The following is a 24,037-nucleotide window of genomic DNA, read 5'->3' on the forward strand; positions in this document are numbered from 1 at the left end:
GGGGCAGGGGAGCCCCGGTTGTGGCGCCGGGGGCAGGGGAGCCCCGGTTGTGGCGCCGGGGGCAGGGGAGCCCCGGAGGTGGCGCCGGGGGCAGGGGAGCCCCGGAGGTGGCGCCGGGGGCAGGGGCGCCCGACTCCAGCTGCACCCCTGACCTCTGCATGGAGATGGGCGCAGCCGATCACGTTATATTGGCAGCTGCCGGCGGTAGGACATGCGCTGTGTGTGGGGCCGGCTGGTGCCATGTGATCAGCGAAATCCACCTGCCCATGTGCAAGTGTCCGCACCGAGGACCCCTGAAAACCCATCACTGTGTGTTATTGTATTGTGTTTATGTGTGTCGGTATGTTGTTGGAGTGTCTCTTTTGTGTATTTTGTTTTGTTTTTATATGTGCCCCTGTATTTGTGTTTTTTTTTTTATTTGTATATGTTCTTTTTTGCGCATTTTATAAAATATTAGACTTTTTTTTTTTTCCTTTCAGGTATTTTCCTTTTTGTATTGTATTTTTTTTTGTGTATATTTTGCTTTTTTCTTATTGTCACGTCTCCTGGTGACTGACCGGACCCCCCGCTCTTGTCACGTCTCCTGGTGACTGACCGGATCCCCCGCTCTTGTCACGTCTCCTGGTGACTGACCGGACCCCCCGCTCTTGTCACGTCTCCTGGTGACTGACCGGACCCCCCGCTCTTGTCACGTCTCCTGGTGACTGACCGGACCCCCCGCTCTTGTCACGTCTCCTGGTGACTGACCGGACCCCCCGCTCTTGTCACGTCTCCTGGTGACTGACCGGACCCCCCGCTCTTGTCACGTCTCCTGGTGACTGACCGGATCCCCCGCTCTTGTCACGTCTCCTGGTGACTGACCGGACCCCCCGCTCTTGTCACGTCTCCTGGTGACTGACCGGACCCCCCGCTCTTGTCACGTCTCCTGGTGACTGACCGGACCCCCCGCTCTTGTCACGTCTCCTGGTGACTGACCGGACCCCCCGCTCTTGGCACGTCTTCTGGTGACTGACCGGACCCCCCGCTCTTGTCACGTCTCCTGCAGACTGACCGGACCCCCCGCTCTTGTCACGTCTCCTGCAGACTGACCGGATCCCCCGCTCTTGTCACGTCTCCTGCAGACTGACCGGATCCCCCGCTCTTGTCACGTCTCCTGGTGACTGACCGGACCCCCCGCTCTTGTCACGTCTCCTGGTGACTGACCGGACCCCCCGCTCTTGTCACGTCTCCTGCTGACTGACCGGACCCCCCGCTCTTGTCACGTCTCCTGCTGACTGACCGGACCCCCCGCTCTTGTCACGTCTCCTGCTGACTGACCGGACCCCCCGCTCTTGTCACGTCTCCTGCTGACTGACCGGATCCCCCGCTCTTGTCACGTCTCCTGCTGACTGACCGGACCCCCCGCTCTTGTCACGTCTCCTGGTGACTGACCGGACTCCCCGCTCTCTTGTCACGTCTCCTGGTGACTGACCGAACCCCCCGCTCTCTTGTCACGTCTCCTGGTGACTGACCGAACCCCCCGCTCTCTTGTCACGTCTCCTGGTGACTGACCGGACCCCCCTGCTCTTGTCACGTCTCCTGGTGACTGACCGGACCCCCCGCTCTTGTGACGTCTCCTGGTGACTGACCGGACCCCCCACTCTTGTCGTCCGCAGGTGCTCAGCCCCCGCAGTGACATCGGTGTTTACGGCAGCGGGCGCAGTAAGAGGAAGAAGGTGAAGGCGCTGCTGGAGGAGAAGGACCTGGACCTGGACTCTCTGAGTGAACTGGAGGAGTTGCAGGAAGACGCTCGGGACGCGGCCTCTGTGGTAATGGAGCCCGGATACGTAATGGGCGTATATCTAAGGACCACCCTAATACGAGATATTAATGTGCACGGAGGATGTGCGCCCATTAACCCTTACATGCCTGCACGGGGGGAGGGGGGCTAAGTCCTGTGGTATAAGAAGCCGCCGTAGTGACGCTGGTTTTCCCGTCCCCTATAGGTTGCATTATTTAAGGATCTGGAGCACAAGGAGGTGGATTCCATGCGATCGTTGCGGGCCGGGAATCTGGCCAAGATGGTTATGGTGGATCGCATCGAGGAGGTCCGGTTCTGCATCTGCCGCAAAGCTGCCAGCGGCTTTATGTTACAGTGCGAGCTGTGCAAGGACTGGTTCCACAGCACGTGCGTGCCCCTGCCCAAAACCAGCTCCCAGAAGAAAGGCGCCAGCTGGCAATCCAAGGACGTGAAGTTCCTGTGCACGCAGTGCATGCGGTCCCGGCGGCCGCGGCTGGAGACCATCCTCTCGCTTCTGGTGTCACTACAGAAACTGCCCGTCCGGCTGCCGGAGGGCGAAGCGTTACAGTGCTTGACAGAGCGCGCCATGAGCTGGCAGGACCGGGCGCGGCAAGCACTGGCCACGCAGGAACTGTCTTGTGCCCTGGCCAAACTGTCTGTGTTGAGCCAGCGAATGGTGGAGCAGGCCGCGAGGGAGAAGACCGAGAAGATCATCAGCGCCGAGCTGCAGAAAGCGGCCGCCAATCCGGATCTGCAGGTCCGCACCAAGAAAACCAGTTCTACCAGTGCCCAACTGGGCCAGAGTGTGTTGTGAGGGTTATCCTCTGACATTTGTCTCCTTACAGGGTCACCTGCCCATATTCCAGCAAGGCTCCTTCAGTCGGGGGATGTCCAGCATCGCGTCTTCTCCACAACCTCCTCTAGACTACGACGATGAGGAGACCGACTCCGACGAGGACGTCAGGGAGACATACGGTTACGACGTGAAGGTAGTGAGCAGCAGGGTAAAGACCAAAGAGAGTGCGGGGCCTTAAAGGGGTGCTCCTGCAGTGTCAGTGCACACACAGGTGTACAGGTGTGTGAGCTCTCGCTGTGCTTCTGCAGTGTCAGTACACACACAGGTGTACAGGGGTGTGAGTTTAGTGAGCGCTCGCTGTGCTCCTGCAGTGTCAGTACGCACACACAGGTGTACAGGGGTGTGAGCTCTCGCTGTGCTTCTGCAGTGTCAGTACGCACACACAGGTGTACAGGGGTGTGAGCTCTCGCTGTGCTTCTGCAGTGTCAGTACACACACAGGTGTACAGGGGTGTGAGTTTAGCGAGCGCTCGCTGTGCTCCTGCGGTGTCAGTGCACACACACAGGTGTACAGGGTTTGAGTTTAGCGAGCGCTCGCTGTGCTCCTGCGGTGTCAGTGCACACACACAGGTGTACAGGGGTGTGAGTTTAGTGAGCGCTCGCTGTGCTCCTGCAGTGTCAGTACGCACACACAGGTGTACAGGGGTGTGAGCTCTCGCTGTGCTTCTGCAGTGTCAGTGCGCACACAGGTGTACAGGGGTGTGAGTTTAGTGAGCGCTCGCTGTGCTCCTGCAGTGTCAGTACGCACACACAGGTGTACAGGGGTGTGAGCTCTCGCTGTGCTTCTGCAGTGTCAGTGCGCACACACAGGTGTACAGGGGTGTGAGTTTAGCGAGCGCTCGCTGTGCTTCTGCGGTGTCAGTGCGCACACATGTGTACAGGGGTGTGAGATTAGCGATCGCTCTCTGTGAGATATCCGCTGCTGTCGATCATGGACGCTGCAGCAGATGCAGATCAGACGGTGTAATGGGACACTGAGGTATTGGGCCGCGCGGAGGGAGCGTCGAAGGCCCCGCATTTATATAAGGATCAGCAGCGAGTATTGGCGGAGCGTCTGCTGTATATTTAGCTGGATATTTCCAGGCCACGTACAGACGAGGATTTATATAGGATGGGCACGCCGCCTCTCTATGGCCCCGGAGCCGCTGTGTCCTGACGGATAATATTAGGACATTTTGGACTCCGCTCGTTTTTAGGATTTTTTTATCGGGCACTAATCCTCTCTTTGCTCTCCAGGACACCGGCAGCGTGAAGTCATCCAGCAGTCTCGAGCCCAACCTGTTCTGTGACGAGGAGATTCCCATCAAGTCAGAAGAAGTGGTCAGTCACATGTGGACCACCCCGTCCTTCTGCGCCGAGCACGCGTACTCCTCCGCCTCCAAGAGCTGCATGCAGAGTAAGGAGCAGCCACGGGTGGTGGCCCTGTAATGTGCCGATTACTCTGTTACCTAAATCATCCGCCCTGCCCAGTCATACACTGCAGTGGGAAGTGGTAGCCATATTCTTCTGGCTCCTAACAGAGCAGAGGGTTTGTTACATTGTGTCTGTCTAAGGAACAGCTTACACATTCTGAGGTTACCCACCAGTAGGTGAGAGGCGCTGCTCACTTGGCATAAACAGAAGTTTGACAGATATCGCCGTGCTCTTGTGCCCCGGCCTCTGGTGCAGTCTCTCATTTGGCGCATTTGCTCTCTCCTTTGCCTCCAGCGCATTCGCTCTCTCCTTTGTCCCTGGCCTCTGGCGCATTCGCTCTCTCCTTTGTTCCTGGCCTCTGGCGCATTCGCTCTCTCCTTTGTCCCTGGCCTCTGGCACATTCGCTCTCTCCTTTGTCCCTATCCTCTGGCGTATTCGCTCTCTCCTTTGTCCCTGGCCTCTGGCGCATTCGCTCTTTCCTTTGTCCCTGGCCTCTGGCGCATTCGCTCTCTCCTTTGTCCCTGTCCTCTGGCGTATTCGCTCTCTCCTTTGTCCCTGGCCTCTGGCGCATTCGCTCTTTCCTTTGTCCCTGGCCTCTGGCGCATTCGCTCTCTCCTTTGTCCCTGGCCTCTGGCGCATTCGCTCTCTCCTTTGTCCCTGGCCTCTGGCGCATTCGCTCTCTCCTTTGTCCCTGGCCTCTGGCGCATTCGCTTTCTCATTTGTCCCTGGCCTCTGGCGCATTCGCTTTCTCATTTGTCCCTGGCCTCTGGCGCTCGCGCTCTCTCCTTTGTCCCTGGCCTCTGGCACATGCTCTCTCCTCTTTGCACCTGGCCTATGGCGCCCGCGCGCTCTCCTTTCTTCAGCGCTCTATTGGGAGACCCAGACGATTGGGTATAGCTACTGCCCTCCGGAGGCCACACAAAGCACTACACTAAAAAGTGCAAGGCCCCTCCCCCTCTGGCTATACCCCCCCGTGGTATCACGGGTTCTCCAGTTTTAGCTTTGTGTGCGAAGGAGGTCAGACATTCCATGCATAGCTCCACAGATTTTAGTCAGCAGTAGCTGCTGACTATTTCGGATGGAAGAAAAGAGGACACATATAGTGTCCCCAGCATGCTCCCTTCTCACCCCTGGATGGTGTTGTAAGGTTGAGGTACCTATTGCTGGTACGGAGGCTGGAGCCCACATGCTGCTTTCCTTCCACATCCCCCTGAGGGGCTCTGAGGAAGTGGGATCCTGCCGGCCTCAAAGCTCTGAGGCCGGGCTCCATCCACAGACCCATTTGAACCTGCTGGATACGGAGCTGGAGTACCGTTCAGGGACATGGCCCTGCACCATTACAGGTACTCTGTGTCCCCGTACACACAGGCACAGCACACTCCAGACTTGCTGGGTGTGCTAGTGCGCCGGGGACAGTAAAGGGTTACAGTCACTGCAGCCTTGCTGAGTGACTTTGTGTTTTGGGAACTACCGCGCCGGACGCTCCGGGAGCGGCGGCGCGGCTGGGACTTGTAGTTCGCCGGGGACTGGGCGCCGACCGCGCTTTTACGGCGGCGGCGCTTATAACTCCAGTCCCCGGCTTCTGCGGCCTAGTGCCGCTTCGTTCCCGCCCCCTCCCTGTCACTCAGGGAAGGGGACAGGCGCTGAACAATCAGCAGCGCCGAGGGCTGGAGCCTTTTTACATGCTCCAGCCCTCTCACTGCACACTGTCGGACGCCGGATTCCCGCTCTGCCTTGGGGGCACGCCCACGGCCCGCCCCTACTCACACGAGCTGGGGAAGAAGCCGGCAGCCATTACTGCAGAGCTCGGGGCACCAAGGCAGGACAGTGGCGTTCATACACCCGCTTATAGGCGGGCGGTAAGGGCACACATAGTGCTGACCACAATATATATGCAGTGTATACATGTGTTGTTTTTAACTGCATAGGTCGCTATATGCCCGCTTGGGGAGCGACACATCAGCAGCAGGAAAGCAGGTGTGCTAAGGCACAGGCTTTCTAGGCTGCTTGTATTGCACGACTGAGGTGTTCATTTGTGTTTATGCTGATATGCTATACATTGCACTGTACAGTCGCTAGTCTTAGCTATATTCTCCTGGAATGGCTAGACTACAGCAGCAGAAAACCAAGGGTGCTGGGGCACAGGTTTTTTTCTATGCTGCTTGTATTGCATGGGCTGCAGTGTGCATTTGTACTTGTGCTTGTATGCTATACATTGCACTGTATGGTCACTCTTCTGGGCTATATTCCCCTAGATGACCAGTCTACAGCAGCAGAAGAGCAGAGGTGCCAGGGCACAGGCTTCTATGCTGCTTGGATTGCATGTGCTGCAGTGTTCATTTGTACTTGTGCTTGTATTGCTATACATTGCACTGTAGGGTCACTCTTCTGGGCTATATTCCCCTAGATGACTAGTATACAGCAGCAGAAGAGCAGGGGTGCCAGGGCACAGGCTTCTATGCTGCTTGTATTGCTTGTGCTGCAGTGGTCATTTGTACTTTATGCCTGTATGCTATACATTGCACTGTACGGTCACCAATCTTGGCTATATACTTCTAGATAGCTAGTCGGCAGCGGCAAAAAAGCAACACAGTTTTCAGTGCTGTTTTTACTACATGGGATGCTGTTCATGACACCGTCCCATTGTGTGCATGCTCCCCTGTAGCACGTCGTCTGCCGGGGTTTCTAGCACTTCGTCTGCCGGGGCTCTACTAGTTGTGGCCAAAGAAACCTCCTGTCAACCCTGTCCATGGACAGGGACGGAGTAGTCATAATATAGAGACTTGCACCCATGGGCAATCTACTTGAACAAAAGGCAGCTCTTCAGGGCTTTGATACTGACATCGCTCTCAATCCGGATACACCGGGTGGTAACGCCATACGGAATGATCCTATACCGTCCACCAATGGAAGGTTGGATCTTCCTCCCTCAGCTCCCCCAGTGGAGATAGGAGACGAACAGGAGAAGTTCCTTTTCAGTGTCTCACGCAGATATTGAGTATTTTTCTGGCCACGCTGACTTCAGAGAAGCAGTCCAGGAACACCACGCTTACCAGATAAGCGTCTTCTCCAAACGTTTTTAGGATACACGTTATCCCTTTTTTCCCCTGACGTGGTCAGCGCTGGACCCAGGGTCCAAAGGTGGATTCTCCAATCTCCAGGCTTGCATATAGAGCCATAGTTGCACTGGAGATGAGGCTTCACTTAAAGATGCCATTCACAGACAGATGGACTCTGGTTGAAATCTGTCTAGGAGGCTATCGGCGTGTCGGTTGCTCCGGCATTCACAGCCGTATGGGCAACCTAACCTTTTCAGCGGTTCTTGCGCAGCTGGCCTTGAGCACATGTACATCTGTACCGCAGAGGCGTCCGTAACTCCGCAATGTCTGCACTGCGACTTACCCTATTAATGCTGTCCTAAAAGTACAGTCGAGGTTTCGGTCCTTCCCAAGCTCGGGCAGGTCCCAATTGTCCTCGTGCAAAAGGGCTACAAAACCTCAGACGGGCTCAGATTCCGGCCGGGCTCAATCACGCCCAAAGAAGGCAGCCGGAGGAACCGCTACCAAGGCGGTCTCCTCATGACTCTCAGCTCTCTCTCTCTCTCCGCATCCGCGGTTGTTGGCAGACTCCCCCGCCTTTGGCGACATTTAGCTGCCACAGGTCACAGACCGGTGGGTGACGGACATTGTGCTCACGTGCACAGGACAGTGTTCTGTTCTCGTCCTCCGACTCCATTCTTCAGAACGGCCCCACCTCTCCACCGAGCAGATGCCCTGCTGCAGGCGGTGGACGCTCTAAGAGCAGAAGGAGTGGTGATCCCTGTCCCCCCTCAGGAACGAGGGCGAGGGTTTGTACTCCAATCTCTTTGTGGCTCCAAAAATGGACGGTTCCTTCCGTCCTGTTCTGGTTCTGAAACTGCTCAACGAGCATGCGAACGCCAGGCGGTTCCGGATGGGATCCCTCCGATCCGTCATTGCCTCAATGTCTCGAGGAGACTTCCTTGCCTCAACAGACATCAAAGATGCCTATCTCCACGTGCCAATTGCTACGGAGCACCAACGTTTTCTACGTTTTGTGATAGGAGACGAACATCTTCTGTTCGTAGCTCTGCCATTCAGTCTGGCGACAGCCCCACGGGTGGGCACCAAGGTCATGGCAGCAGTGGTAGCAGTCTTGCACTCTCACGGAGTGATTCCGTACTTGGACGATCTACTCGTCAAAGCAACCTCCCTCGAGGCATGCCAACGCAGCCTGAATGTTACGCTGGAGACTCTCCAGACTTTCGGGTGGATCATCAATTTGGCAAGGTCAAATCTGTCTCCGACTCAATCACTAACGTATCTCGGCATGGAGTTTCATACTCTATCAGCCATAGTGAAGCTTCCGCTGAACCAGCAGCGTTCACTGCGGACAGAGGTGCAGTCTCTCCTTCAAGGCCAGTCGCACCCCTTAAGGCGCCTCATGCACTTCCTAAGGAAGATGGTGGCAGCCATCGAGGCAGTTCTCTTTGCGCAGTTTCATCTGCGCCAACGGCAATCGGACATTCTCCGCAAATGGGATGGGCAGTCAACCTCCCTGGACGGGAAGTCTCCCTTTCCCTGACGGCCGAGGACTCTCTGCAATAGTGGCTTATTCCCACCTCATTGCCATAGCCCCCATCCTGGGCAGTGGTCACGACAGATACGAGTCTGTCAGGGTGGGGAGCAGTTTGTCTCCGCCACATGGCTCAGGGGACGTGGACTCAGCAGGAGTCCACCCTTCAGTTCGATGTGCTGGAAATCGGGGCAGGGTATCTTACCCTATTAGCTTTCCAAAAGTGGCTAGAAGGGAGCAGATCCGAATCCAGTCGGACATCTCCACAGCGGTGGCATACATCAACCACCAAGGAGGGACACGCAGTCAGCAGCCTTCCAGGAAGTCCGGCGAATCCTCATGTGGGTGGAGGACACAGCATCCACCATATCCGCAGTTCACATCCCGGGCGTAGAAAACTGGGAAGCAGGCTTCCTCAGTCGCCAGGGCATGGACGCGGGGGAATGGTCCCTTCACCCGGACGTGTTTCAGGAAATCTGTTGCCGCTGGGGGGGGGGCCGGACGTCGACCTAATGGCGTCTCGGCACACCAACAAGGTCCCGGCATTTATGGCACGATCGCGCGATCACAGAGCTCTGGCGGCAGACGCCTTAGTGCAAGATTGGTCGCAGTTCCGGCTCACATGTGTTTCCACCTCTGGCACTCTTGCCCAGAGTACTGCGAAAAAATCAGATCCGATTGCAGCCGCGTCATACTCGTCGCACCAGACTGGCCGAGGAGATCGTGGTACCCGGATCTGTGGCATCTCACGGTCGGCCGACCGGGGTCACTTTCAGACCGACCAGACTTACTGTCTCAAGGGCCGTTTTCTCCATCGGAATTCTGCGGCCCTGAACCTGACTGTGTGGCTTGTGTGTCCTGGATCCTAGCGTCTTCAGGATTATCCCAAGGGGTCGTTGCCACCATGAGACAGGCTAGGAAGCCCACGTCTGCTAAGATCTACCACAGAACGTGGAAAGTTTTTCTTAATCTGGTGCTCTACTCAGGGAGTGTCTCCCTGGCCATTTGCATTGCCTATCTTTCTTTCCTTCCTACAATAGGAGTTAGAAAAGGGCTTGTCGCTAGACTCCCTCAAAGGGCAAGTCTCAGCACTATCCGTGTTTTTTCAGAAGCGTCTAGCACGTCTTTCTAAGGTGCGCATGTTCCCGTAGGGGGTTTGTCATATCGTACCCCCGTACAAGCGGCCGTTGGATCCATGGGATCTGAACAGGGTTCTAGTTGCTCTCCAGAAGCCGCCTTTCGAGCCTCTGAAGGAAGTTTCCTTTTCTCGCCTGTCACAGAAGGTGGCGTTTCTCGTTGCGATCCCATCGCTTCGGCGAGTGTCTGAGCTGGCAGCTCTGTCATCCAAGGCTCCCTTCCTGGTGTTTCACCAGGACAAGGTAGTGCTGCGCATCATTCCGGAGTTTCTCCCTAAGGTAGTATCCTCGTTTCATCTTAATCAGGATATCTCCTTACCGTCCTTTTGCACTCATCCGGTTCACCGGTATGAGAACGATTTACGTTTGCTAGATCTGGTGAGAGCACTCAGAATCTACATTTCACGCACGGCGCCCGTACGCCGTTCCGATGCTCTTGTCGCTGGTACGCGCAAGAGGTTGCAGGCTTCTAAAGCCATCCTGGCTCGATGGATCAAAGAACCAATTCTGGAAGCCTACCGTTTTGCAGGGCTTCCGGTTCTTTCAGGGCTGAAAGCCCATTCAACCAGAGCCGTGAGTGCGTCCTGGGCGCTACGACACCAGGCTTCGGCTCAACAGGTGTGCCAGGCAGCTACCTGGTCGAGTCTGCACACTTTCACCAAACATTGTCAGGTGCATGCCTATGCTTCGGCGGATGCCAGCTTAGGTAGAAGAGTCCTGCAGGCGGCAGTGACATCCCCGTAGGGGAGGGCTGTTTTGCAGCTCTAACATGAGGTATCTCTTTACCCACCCAGGGACAGCTTTTGGACGTCCCAATCGTCTGGGTCTCCCAATAGAGCGCTGAAGAAGAAGGGAATTTTGTTACTTACCGTAAATTCCTTTTCTTCTAGCTCTTATTGGGAGACCCAGCACCCGCCCTGTTGTCCTTCGGGATTTCTTGGTTGTTTGCGGGTACACATGTTGTTCATGTTGAACGGTTTTTCAGTTCTCCGACGTTATTCGGAGTTAATTTGTTTAAACCAGTTATTGGCTTCCTCCTTCTTGCTTTGGCACTAAAACTGGAGAACCCGTGATACCACGGGGGGGTATAGCCAGAGGGGGAGGGGCCTTGCACTTTTTAGTGTAGTGCTTTGTGTGGCCTCCGGAGGGCAGTAGCTATACCCAATCGTCTGGGTCTCCCAATAAGAGCTAGAAGAAAAGGAATTTACGGTAAGTAACAAAATTCCCTTCTTTGTCCTTGGCCTCTGGCGCATTCGCTCTCTCCTTTCTTCAGCGCTCTATTGGGAGACCCAGACGATTGGGGTATAGCTACTGCCCTCCGGAGGCCACACAAAGCACTACACTAAAAAGTGCAAGGCCCCTCCCCTTCTGGCTATACCCCCCCGTGGTGTCACGGGTTCTCCAGTTTTCAAGCTTTGTGCGAAGGAGGTCAGACATCCATGCATAGCTCCACAGATTTTAGTCAGCAGTAGCTGCTGACTATTTCGGATGGAAGAAAAGAGGGCCCATATAGGGCCCCCAGCATGCTCCCTTCTCACCCCTGGATGGTGTTGTAAGGTTGAGGTACCTATTGCTGGTACGGAGGCTGGAGCCCACATGCTGCTTTCCTTCCACATCCCCCTGAGGGGCTCTGAGGAAGTGGGATCCTGCCGGCCTCAAAGCTCTGACGCCGGGCTCCATCCACAGACCCATTTGAACCTGATGGATACGGAGCTGGAGTACCGTTCAGGGACATGGCCCTGCACCATTACAGGTACTCTGTGTCCCCGTACACACAGGCACAGCACACTCCAGACTTGCTGGGTGTGCTAGTGCGCCGGGGACAGTAATGGGTTACAGTCACTGCAGCTTTGCTGAGTGACTTTGTGTTTTGGGAACTACCGCGCCGGACGCTCCGGGAGCGGCGGCGCGGCTGGGACTTGTAGTTCGCCGGGGACTGGGCGCCGACCGCGCTTTTACGGCGGCGGCGCTTATAAATCCAGTCCCCGGCTTCTGCGGCCTAGTGCCGCTGCGTTCCCGCCCCCCCCCTGTCACTCAGGGAAGGGGACAGGCGCTGAGCAATCAGCAGCGCCGAGGGCTGGAGCCTTATTTACATGCTCCAGCCCTCTCACTGCACACTGTCGGACGCCGGATTCCCGCTCTGCCTTGGGGGCACGCCCACGGCCCGCCCCTCCTCACATGAGCTGGGGAAGAAGCCGGCAGCCATTACTGCAGTCCGAGCTCGGACTTTCGGCAACCAGGCAGGACGGTGGCGATCATACACCCGCTTATAGGCGGGCGGTAAGCGGCACATATAGTGCTGACCACAATATAACTGCAGTGTGTACATGTGTTGTTTTTAACTGCATAGGTCGCTATATGCCCGCTTGGGGAGCGACACATCAGCAGCAGGAAAGCAGGTGTGCTAAGGCACAGGCTTTCTAGGCTGCTTGTATTGCACGACTGAGGTGTTCATTTGTGTTTATGCTTATATGCTATACATTGCACTGTACAGTCGCTAGTCTTAGCTATATTCTCCTGGAATGGCTAGACTACAGCAGCAGAAAACCAAGGGTGCTGGGGCACAGGTTTTTTTCTATGCTGCTTGTATTGCATGTGCTGCAGTGTGCATTTGTACTTGTGCTTGTATGCTATACATTGCACTGTATGGTCACTCTTCTGGGCCATATTCCCCTAGATGACTTGTCTACAGCAGCAGAAGAGCTGGGGTGCCAGGGCACAGGCTTCTATGCTGCTTGTATTGCATGTGCTGCAGTGTTCATTTGTACTTGTGCTTGTATGCTATACATTGCACTGTAGGGTCACTCTTGGCTATATACTTCTAGATGACTTGTCTACAGCAGCAGAAGAGCAGGGGTGCCAGGGCATAGGCTTCTATGCTGCTTGTATTGCATGTGCTGCAGTGTTCATTTGTACTTTATGCTTGTATGCTATACATTGCACTGTATGGTCACTCTTCTGGGCTATATTCCCCTAGATGACTAGTATACAGCAGCAGAAGAGCAGGGGTGCCAGGGCACAGGCTTCTATGCTGCTTGTATTGCTTGTGCTGCAGTGGTCATTTGTACTTTATGCCTGTATGCTATACATTGCACTGTACGGTCACCAATCTTGGCTATATACTTCTAGATAGCTAGTCGGCAGCGGCAAAAAAGCAACACAGATTTTCAGTGCTGTTTTTACTACATGGGATGCTGTTCATGACACCGTCCCATTGTGTGCATGCTCCCCTGTAGCACGTCGTCTGCCGGGGTCTCTAGCACTTCGTCTGCCGGGGTCTCTACTAGTTGTGGCCAAAGACACCACCTGTCAACCCTGTCCATGGACAGGGACGGAGTAGTCATAATATAGAGACTTGCAGTCCAGACAGGCCATGGGCAATCTACTTGACCAAAAGGCAGCTCTTCAGGGCTTTGATACTGACATCGCTATCGATCCGGATACACCGGGTGGTAACGCCATACGGAATGATCCTATACCGTCCATCAATGGAAGGTTGGATCTTTCTCCCTCAGCTCCCCCAGTGGAGATAGGAGACGAACAGGAGAAGTCCCTTTTCAGTATCTCACACAGATATTGAGTATTTTTCTGGCCACGCTGACTTCAGAGAAGCAGTCCAGGAACACCACGCTTACCAGATAAGCGTCTTCTCCAAACGTTTTTAGGATACACGTTATCCCTTTTCCCCTGACGTGGTCAGCGCTGGACCCAGGGTCCAAAGGTGGATTCTCCAATCTCCAGGCTTGCATCTAGAGCCATAGTTGCACTGGCCCGCAATGTCTGCACTGCGACTTACCCTGTTAATACTGTCCTAAAAGTACAGTCGAGGTTTCGGTCCTTCCCAAGCTCCGGCAGGTCCCAATTGTCCTCGTGCAAAAGGGCTACAAAACCTCAGACGGGCTCAGATTCCGGCCGGGCTCAATCACGCCCAAGGAAGGCAGTCGGAGGAACCGCTACCAAGGCGGTCTCCTCAGGACTCTCAGCTCTCTCTCTCTCTCCGCATCCGCGGTTGATGGCAGACTCCCCCGCCTTTGGCGACATTTAGCTGCCACAGGTCACAGACCGGTGGGTGACGGACATTGTGCTCACGTGCACAGGACAGTGTTCTGTTCTCGTCCTCCGACTCCATTTCCCTGCTGCAGGCGGTGGATGCTCTAAGAGCAGAAGGAGTGGTGATCCCTGTCCCCCCTCAGGAACGAGGGCGAGGGTTTGTACTCCAATCTCTTTGTGGCTCCAAAAAAGGACGGTTCCTTCCGTCCCGTTCTGGTCCTGACACTGCTCAACGAGCATGCGAACGCCAGGCGGTTCCGGATGGGATCCCTCCGATCCGTCATTACCTCAATGTCTCGAGGAGACTTCCTTGCCTCAACAGACATCAAAGATGCCTATCTCCACGTGCCAATTCCTACGGAGCACCAACGTTTTCTACGTTTTGTGATAGGAGACGAACATCTTCAGTTCGTAGCTCTGCCATTCAGTCTGGCGACAGCCCCACGGGTGTTCACCAAGGTCATGGCAGCAGTGGTAGCAGTCTTGCACTTTCAGGGACACCCGGTGATCCCGTACTTGGACGATCTACTCGTCAAAGCACCCTCCCTCGAGGCATGCCAACGCAGCCTGAATGTTACGCTGGAGACTCTCCAGACTTTCGGGTGGATCATCAATTTGGCAAGGTCAAATCTGTCTCCGACTCAATCACTAACGTATCTCGGCATGGAGTTCACACTCTATCAGCAATAGTGAAGCTTCCGCTGAACAAGCAGCGTTCAATGCAGACAGAGGTGCAGTCTCTCCTTCAAGGCCAGTCGCACCTCTTAAGGCGCCTCATGCACTTCCTAAGGAAGATGGTGGCAGCCATCGAGGCAGTTCTCTTTGCGCAGTTTCATCTGCGCCAACGGCAATGGGACATTCTCCGCCAATGGGACGGGCAGTCAACCTCCCTGGACAGGGAAGTCTCCCTTTCCCAGACGGCCGAGGACTCTCTGCTATAGTGGCTTATTCCCACCTCATTGTCAGTGGTCACGACAGATACGAGTCTGTCAGGGTGGGGAGCAGTTTGTCTCCGCCACATGGCTCAGGGGACGTGGACTCAGCAGGAGTCCACCCTTCAGATCGATGTTCTGGAAATCGGGGCAGGGTATCTTACCCTATTAGCCTTCCAGAAGTAGCTAGAAAGAGAGCAGATCCGAATCCAGTCGGACATCTCCACAGCGGTGGCATACATCAACCACCAAGAAGGGACGCGCAGTCAGCAAGCCTTCCAGGAAGTCCGGCGAATCCTCATGTGGGTGGAGGACACAGCATCCACCATATCCGCAGTTCACATCCCGGGCGTAGAAAACTGGGAAGCAGACTTCCTCAGTCGCCAGGGTATGGACGCGGGGGAATGGTCCCTTCACTCGGACGTGTTTCAGGAAATCTGTTGCCGCTGGGGGGTGCCGGACGTCGACCTAATGGCGTCTCGGCACACCAACAAGGTCCCGGCATTTATGGCACGATCGCGCGATCACAGAGCTCTGGCGGCAGACGCCTTAGTGCAAGATTGGTCGCAGTTCCGGCTCACATATGTGTTTCCACCTCTGGCACTCTTGCCCAGAGTACTGCGCAAAAATCAGATCCGATTGCAGCCGCGTCATACTCGTCGCACCAGACTGGCCGAGGAGATCGTGGTACCCGGATCTGTGGCATCTCACGGTCGGCCGACCGTGGTCACTACCAGACCGACCAGACTTACTGTCCCAAGGGCCGTTTTCTCCATCGGAATTCTGCGGCCCTGAACCTGACTGGGTGGCCTTTGTGTCCTGGATCCTAGCGTCTTCAGGATTATCCCAAGGGGTCGTTGCCACCATGAGACAGGCTAGGAAGCCCACGTCTGCTAAGATCTACCACAGAACGTGGAAGATTTTCTTAATCTGGTGCTCTACTCAGGGAGTGTCTCCCTGGCCATTTGCATTGCCTACTTTTCTTTCCTTCCTACAATAGGAGTTAGAAAAGGGCTTGTCGCTCGACTCCCTCAAAGGGCAAGTCTCAGCACTATCCGTGTTTTTTCAGAAGCGTCTAGCACGTCTTTCTAAGGTGTGCACGTTCCCGCAGGGGGTTTGTCATATCGTACCCCCGTACAAGCGGCCGTTAGATCCATGGGATCTGAACAGGGTTCTAGTTGCTCTCCAGAAGCCGCCTTTCGAGCCTCTGAAGGAAGTTTCCTTTTCTCGCCTGTCACAGAAGGTGGCGTTTCTCGTTGCGATCACATCGCTTCGGCGAGTGTCTGAGCTGGCAGCTCTGTCATCCAAGGCTCCCTTCCTGGTGTTTCACCAGGACAAGGTAGTGCTGCGCCCCATTCCGGAGTTTCTCCCTAAGGTCGTATCCTCGTTTCATCTTAATCAGGATATCTCCTTACCGTCCTTTTGCACTCATCCGGTTCACCGGTATGAGAATGATTTACGTTTGCTAGATCTGGTGAGAGCACTCAGAATCTACATTTCCCGCACGGCGCCCATACGCCGTTCCGATGCACTTTTTTTTTGTCCTTGTCGCTGGTACGCGCAAGAGGTTGCAGGCTTCTAAAGCCACCCTGGCTCGATGGATCACAGAACCAATTCTGGAAGCCTACCGTTCTGCAGGGCTTCCGGTTCTTTCAGGGCTGAAAGCCCATTCAACCAGAGCCGTGGGTGCGTCCTGGGCACTACGACACCAGGCTTCGGCTCAACAGGTGTGCCAGGCAGCTACCTGGTTGAGTCTGCACACTTTCACCAAACATTCTCAGGTGCATACCTATGCTTCGGCGGATGCCAGCTTAGGTAGAAGAGTCCTGCAGGCGGCAGTGATTTCCCCGTAGGGGAGGGCTGTCTTGCAGCTCTAACATGAGGTATTTATTTACCCACCCAGGGACAGCTTTTGGACGTCCCAATCGTCTGGGTCTCCCAATAGAGCGCTGAAGAAGAAGGGAATTTTGTTACTTACCGTAAATTCCTTTTCTTCTAGCTCTTATTGGGAGACCCAGCACCCGCCCTGTTGTCCTTCGGGATTTTTTTGTTGTTTGCGGGTACACATGTTGTTCATGTTGAACGGTTTTTCAGTTCTCCGATGTTACTCGGAGTTAATTTGTTTAAACCAGTTATTGGCTTTCCTCCTTCTTGCTTTGGCACTAAAACTGGAGAACCCGTGACACCACGGGGGGGTATAGCCAGAAGGGGAGGGGCCTTGCACTTTTTAGTGTAGTGCTTTGTGTGGCCTCCGGAGGGCAGTAGCTATACCCCAATCGTCTGGGTCTCCCAATAAGAGCTAGAAGAAAAGGAATTTACGGTAAGTAACAAAATTCCCTTCTTGTCCCTGGCCTCTGGCGCTCGCGCTCTCTCCTTTGTCCCTGACTTCTGGGGCATTCGCTCTTTCCTTTGTCCCTGTCCTCTGGCACATTCGCTCTCTCCTTTGTCCCTATCCTCTGGCGTATTCGCTCTTTCCTTTGTCCCTGGCCTCTGGCGCATTCGCTCTCTCCTTTGTCCCTAGCCTCTGGCACATTCGCTCTCTCCTTTGTCCCTGGCCTCTGGCGCATTCACTCTTTCCTTTGTCCCTGGCCTCTGGCGCATTCGCTCTTTCCTTTGTCCCTGGCCTCTGGCGCATTCGCTCTTTCCTTTGTCCCTGGCCTCTGGCGCATTCGCTCTTTCCTTTGTCCCTGGCCTCTGGCGCATTCGCTCTCTCCTTTGTCCCTGGCCTCTGGCTCATTCGCTCTCTCCTTTTCGCCCTGGCCTTTTTTGTGTTCCTTCTCCCCCTTCGCCTGTGGCAAGTAGTTCTCCCTCCACCTTAGGCCTATGCCCCTGGCCTATGGCACGCTCTCTTCCCCCCTAGGTCCCTGGTCTCTGGCGCATGCATTCACTCGTACTGCAGTTAGTAATAATATACCGCCCTTAGTTGCAGATGATCTATTATAACAAGTATAATTCTAGGACCGTTTCAGTCTCGGTGCCCAAGTATTACCCAGTTCTCTGTAAGCAAGCAGAGATCTTTAATATCTCCTTGTTTTTTTTTTCTTTTACTTCAGCTTCAGGAACTGCTCGAAAGCAACCAAGAAAGACCCCTCTGGTGCCCCGTAGCTTGGAGCCGCCTGTCCTAGAGCTGTCCCCCGGGGCGAAGTGTCAGCTGGAGGAGCTGATGATGTTGGGGGATCTTCTGGAAGTTTCTCTTGATGAGACGCAGCATATCTGGCGGATATTGCAGGCTACGCACCCACCATCGGAGGAGCGCTTCCTGCATGTCATGGAGGTAAGCCTTCCCGCCGTCCGGCCTCATCCGCTGCCGCCCCTAGTTGTGACCCTGATTCTTACCGCTGTGGTTTCCACAGGATGACAGCCTGGATGAGAAGCCGCTGAAACTGAAAAGTAGAGATTCTTCTGAGAAGAAGCGCAAGCGGAAGTTGGAGCGGGCAGAGCTGCTGTTATCCGAGGGGAAGCAACGGTCCAAGGAGCTGAAGAAACTGGACAAGACCAAAAAGAAGAAGCTGAAGCTGGGCCACGACAAGGCCAAAGAGCTGAGCAAGCTCGCCAAGAGGCTGGCCAAGGAGGAGGAGCGCAAGAGGAAGAAGGAAAAGGCCGCGGCCGCCAAAGTGGAGCTCGGCAAAGAGATCACCGAGAAGAAGCGAGAGAAGAAGGTGCTGGACATCCCCTCCAAGTACGACTGGTCGGGAGCCGAAGACTCCGATGACGAGAACGCCATATGTGCGGCTCAGAACTGTCAGCGCCCCTGCAAGGACAAGGTGAGGGGGCGGACGTGTGCCGAGTCCTGGCAGGGACCACCTGACTTGGGTGCGTCCTATCTTGTGCGTTGAGGCTTCTATTAATGGCGTTTCCGTCTCCTTTCCACAGGTGGACTGGGTGCAGTGCGATGGCGGCTGTGACGAATGGTTTCACCAGGTCTGCGTCGGGGTCTCTTCCGAAATGGCCGAGAACGAGGATTACATCTGCACGAACTGTACCAGAAAGCGAGTCCCTGGACTGTGCCCGCCCTGCCCACCTACTTTGACTTTCACCCCCGGATTCCCTTTGCCCACCATCGAGGTGAAGCAGGAGGTCAGCTAGCATCATAGATGTTTTTGCTTTTTCTTTTCTCCTCTTCCCACCCTCTGCAATCTGCTTAGGGCAGAGCTTTCTGTTGATAGGTAGTGCCCTCATTGGACGGCAGCAGATCCGGGGGGGGCTGTCATTGCAAAAAAAAAACAAAAAACAAAAAAAAAAAATAATAAACGCTCCATAGTGAACTGTATTATCCTGCAAGATTTCCAGACCCCAACAGACTCGCGGATTTCCTGGAAGTGACTTTTTATAATAGAAGACCCCAAACCCAGGACGCCCCACATGGCCGGAGGGTGGGCAGCGGGCGACGATCTGGTGGACGCCCGTACTCTTCCTACAGGACAAGGATCCTTTTTTTTGTGATGGGTCCAAAACATCCTTTACCTGCTTTGCACAAGTATTGGCGCCGGTGTCTGGACTTGAACGCTCCTAGTGTGGGTGATGGGAGGCTGCGCGGTGAACGCAGGATCGTCTGTGTGGGACTTTGGTTTTTTTTTTTGTTTTTTTTTTTGTAAATCCTGGGGAAGGTTGGAGCCGTCACCCCTTTTTTTTCTTTCTGTGACTACTGACTGTTGTATAAATAGTTTTCTCTCCTATCGACTTTGTCTAGAGTCTCTGTACCAAAAATTACCCCCGAAATGAAAACCCGCCAGTATTGAAGGATTTGGATCCACACACAGACCCGATGATGGCAGTCAGCTGTTACAGGGCAGGAAGTGTTGTCATAGGGGCGCTCTGAAACTGCAGCGATAAACATCAAGACATAACAGTGTATGGAGCGTGATCTGAAGCCGCGTTACACAGCCGACATCTGTAACAGCAGCGACCGGAGCACAAGCTCCAATCGCTGCAGATTAACCCATTCATGCTGCTGTCAGTCCCTGGTATCACCGGTCACACAATGTCCACATCTCCAGCGGATTCCTAAAAGGGGAGCAGCGGGAATAAAATAAGGGCAAACGCTGACTGGTGTCGGGTCATTATTAAGGCCATGGGAGAAAGTAACTGCGGATTTTGCTGTGGAAAACCCACGGATTTTCCAGATACATCCGCAGGTTTACGCAAGTGCAGACACTCCCCATGTCATCCTATGGGATTTGGGGACTGCTGTATCAATGCTGCGTTTTTTGCGGCTGCGGAAAATGCGTATTTTCCTCGGCCGCACGTAACTGCATGTCAATTATTCATGCGGCATTATCTGCGGAATTCCTGCCTTTCCACTATGGAGATACAGGGCGGGAATTCCGCAGGAAATCCGCAAAAATATCGCATCAATGGATAGTTGCGGATTCCGGGGAGTTGCTGCGTGAATCTGCAGAAAAGTCCGCAGGTACGTTCTCCCGTGGGCACAGGGTCTAAGACTCCCCTCTCCTAGGTCCACCGCTGCGCCCAGTGTCAGATATTGGCTGCAGTGCTGACATCACATCGACAGCTTGACAGCCAATCAATGTACTCAGCGTCTTAGCGAGACGTTCAGTGTACACCGATTGGCTGTCGTTGTGACTCGGTGCTGCAGCCAATCTGTGATCTCAGCAGCTATTAGTGGAGCGTTCCATGTATACTGATTGTCTGCAGCGGTGATGTCGCGATGACAGCCATTCCGGTCATGTTAGATGCGCTGGTCGTTCCTTGTACACTGATTAGCCCACAGTAACGATGTTTTCGGATGTCCGGCTGGCAGAACGGTAGAAATAATCTCTAATGAAGATTCCAAATTTGTCCTTGAGGAAAAAAAACAGAAGACAAAAGCGACCTGGATCTGGGAGAAGAAACTTCCTCTGAAGAAGTTGGTCGGGAAATCCTGGTCATGGACTTGACCAAGGGACAGCGTCTATTGAGGTTAAGATTCTCAAAATCTTTATTGCAGAACGGATTGGAGGAGGAAGACGATGTATCACGTTCCTGATCTCTGACTTCTTCTCGGTGGAGTCTGTCACCCAAAAATTTGATTCTGGTTGAGACATCTCCCAATTAACCGCAAACCAATGATTCATGAGAACTCCAGAGTGGTTTTTAGATGTTTTTGAGGGAGATCTTCTCAGGAGGCTTTGACTAATCATCTAGATAATGAAAATCCCCTTTTAGATTGAGGTTAGAAGTCTCTGGGGTCTGACGAGAGGCCGACGAGCGAGCAAGTGCGAACTGGTAAGAAGGCGTGATTCACAGCTATCCTTACGAATTTCCAGACAACTTGACAATGAGAATATGGAGATGCGAATCCCTCAAACCTGTCACAGCCGTGATATCTCGTTCTTAGAGAATGATCGTCTTGATCTTGACTCTTGAATGAGTGATGGGTTCACCACAAGCCTACACTTGATTTGGGCGCAGGACGTACCCGAGAGAACACACCAGTACCTTCCTGATTCAGAAGGACTGGACCCAAAGTCTTGGATCAGTGGAGAAGGGAACAATCGGCAATTTGTCTACAGAAATTGTAATGAGTTCTATCGAATTTCCTCGTTCGATTAGGATTCGACTCTTCCCACTGCCCACATGACGCTATATGGTGATTTGCCTAGTGAGTGGTTCTTACAGGGTTCCTCGGGGGCGTGTCTTTTGGCTGCTTTGCATAATTAGCACGTGAGACACACCCCATTGTAAAAGCAAAAAAAAAAGGCCCATATTTCTGGAACCGTTCAGTGGATTTAAGAATAATTAAAAATGAGAACTTTGGGGGGCCGGGGGAATAAAACAAGTGCTAAATCTGGCCACTGAAAGTCCGGTCCTTGGAAAAATGGCATCCATAATTCGTGTAGGGACAGGGATGTTGACCTTTTGGCACTGATTCTCATTTCTCTGTAAATCTCGTGCCGGTTTCCACTTTGGGATTTAAGCCAATGTGTCCGAAACGCCTCCTTCACTACAGGACGATTGGCATCCGTCTCCCTTTGTCTCTGGGAAGTAGAACAAACTTTGCTTGTGTAAGGTATCGTTATGATGTCTCGCCTGTCCGCATCGCTGCTCTCTGTAACTGAGACGACCCGTCCTTGTTAAATAAATAACAGTCGTCCGGATCGGGTGGAGAGTCATCGGAGGACGCGTCGCCTTCTGTCTTCAGAAAAATCCCTGAAAAAAATGGACGGACCCGTTAATTTATTTGCCTTTTGAGCTGTTCCCCTTCAACATTCGTTCATTTTTTTAGTTTTTGCGCTTTATTCAAAGCCGCATGAAATAAAAGAAAAATGAAGGAGGGATCAGCGCCCCCCGGGGGTCATCTCCTGTATAGAACATATTGCTGAAGCTTCATCATTTCATTACATTGCTAAATTATTTCTCTTCTGTCCAATTGTATCTAAGCAAATCTTAACCCTTTGTGTAGTTCCTGTAAGACGTCCAGGAATAGGGTGCTAGTTCTATCGACTATCTATAAAGGGCCTAGTTCTTGGCTCTTATAAGACAGTAAGGCTCTGTGCGCACTTGGCGTTTTTTTTGCGTGTTTTTCGGGTGTGTTTTTGTTCAGAAAACTGCATGACTTTGTGAGTTTTCATTTTTGCTGTGTGCAGACAGCATTTTTTTTTTTTTTTTTTTATGCTGCGTTTTTGTGGTGCCCAAAAAAACGCAGCATGTCAATTGTTCTTGTGTTTTTCACCCATTGAGTTCAATGAAATGTTCAAAAACGCAATGAAAAACGCAGCTATAAACGCAAGGGGTGGGTAGTACAGTCACTTGTACAGGAAGAATGAATCCTCCCGGTACCGCCACCGCTGCTTCCGCCTCCCGTGCGGCGCCATGTCCGGATGGGAGGTGGAAGCAGCTGCGAAATCAAAAGTGAACAGTAGAAAAAAAATATATCATACTCGCCTGTCTGCAGACTCCCGGGACACGTGCGATGGCTGCAGGACCTGCCGGTGATCAGCTGACGGTATAAGTCCAGCGGTGACACCGGCTTTTTACCGCCCAATCGGCTTAAACTATCAGCTGATGCCGTCAGGTGACCGCATCAGCTGATTACCGGCAGCTCCAGGAGCGATTGGACAGGAGTCGGCACAGACGTGTGTAGTGTGTTTTTTTTTCTACTGATGCATCGGCTGATTGTATAAAAGCCGTTTATACAATCAACTGATGTGTGATGTGATTCACATCCTTGAACCTGAAACATCATCTGATCGCTTTGGCTTTTTTCCGGCAAACCGATCAGATGATATTGGATCCGGATTGGACAGCGCGGGACCCTTGACCCAGAATTACTGCCGGGGGTGGGGGGGTGGGGGTGGCTTTATTTCAATAAAGATGGAGTCACTAATTGTGTTGTCTTATTTCTAATGAAAATATTTTTGTGGGGTTTTTTTTGTTTTTTTTTTATATCTTTACTAGAAATTCATGGTGGCCATGTCTAATATTGGTGTGACACTATGAATTTCGAGCTTAGGGTAAGTTGATAATACACAGCTAGCCCTAACCACATTATTACCCAGCGAGCCACCCGGCACCAGGTCAGCTGGAAGAGTTGGATACAGTGCCAGAAGATGGCGCTTATATGAAAGCGCCATTTTCTGGGGCGGCTGCAATTTGCAGCGGGAGTGCCCAGAAAGCTTGGGCACTCTGAGCTGCGGATTCCAATCCCCAGCTGCCTAGTTGTACCTGGCTGGACACAAAAATTGGGCGAAGCCTACGTCTTTTTTTTATTTTTTATTCATGAAATTCGTAATTTAATAAAAAAAAAAGTTCTCCCTAATATCTTTGGTTCCCAATCAAGTACAAATAGGCAGTTGGGGGCAGCCGTCCCTGCCTGCTGTACTTGGCTAACATACAAAAATATGGCGAAGCCCACGTAATTTTTTTTACGTTTTTGAGCAAAAAAACTCCTGCATACAGTCCTGGATTGAGTATGCTGAGCCTTGCAGTTCTGCAGCTGCTGTCTGCTCTCCTGCATACACTAGTGGATGGAGTATGCTGAGCCTTGTAGTTCTGCTCCCCCTGCCTCTCCCTCCAGCATACAGTCCTGGATGGAGCATGCTGAGCCTTGTAGTTCTACAGCTGTTTGCTCTCCTGCATACACTAGTGGAGAATGAAGAACAGATTGATGAAGGAAATGACATCAGATTTTTTTTTTCTTCACCAATCTTTAATGGCATTGTTCACTGATAAAAAAAACGCAGTGAACAAAAACGGGTAAAAACACATGTTTTTTTTGATGCGGCTTTTTGCCGCGGGTGCGTTTTTTGCCGCAAAAAACGCAGCATCAAAAAAAACGC

General features: G+C 53.2%; 1 protein-coding gene across 2 annotated transcripts in view; it reads left to right on the top strand.

Annotated features, from left to right (window-relative positions):
* The window catches only part of KDM5A (lysine demethylase 5A), a 40,223-nt gene extending 20,788 nt beyond the window's left edge, over positions 1-19,435 (top strand). For both annotated transcript variants that reach the window (XM_075343628.1, XM_075343627.1), the window contains exons 22-28: positions 1,656-1,808; positions 1,986-2,537; positions 2,626-2,769; positions 3,872-4,031; positions 17,813-18,033; positions 18,113-18,523; positions 18,633-19,435. In XM_075343628.1, coding sequence (XP_075199743.1) covers positions 1,656-1,808; positions 1,986-2,537; positions 2,626-2,769; positions 3,872-4,031; positions 17,813-18,033; positions 18,113-18,523; positions 18,633-18,845 — 1,854 coding nt within the window. In that variant the 3' untranslated portion in view covers positions 18,846-19,435. The remainder of the gene's footprint in view (positions 1-1,655; positions 1,809-1,985; positions 2,538-2,625; positions 2,770-3,871; positions 4,032-17,812; positions 18,034-18,112; positions 18,524-18,632) is intronic.
* The last annotated feature ends 4,602 nt before the right edge of the window (positions 19,436-24,037 follow it).

This window comes from Anomaloglossus baeobatrachus, chromosome 4, assembly GCF_048569485.1.
Source record: "Anomaloglossus baeobatrachus isolate aAnoBae1 chromosome 4, aAnoBae1.hap1, whole genome shotgun sequence".
NCBI classification, from domain to species: domain Eukaryota; kingdom Metazoa; phylum Chordata; class Amphibia; order Anura; family Aromobatidae; genus Anomaloglossus; species Anomaloglossus baeobatrachus.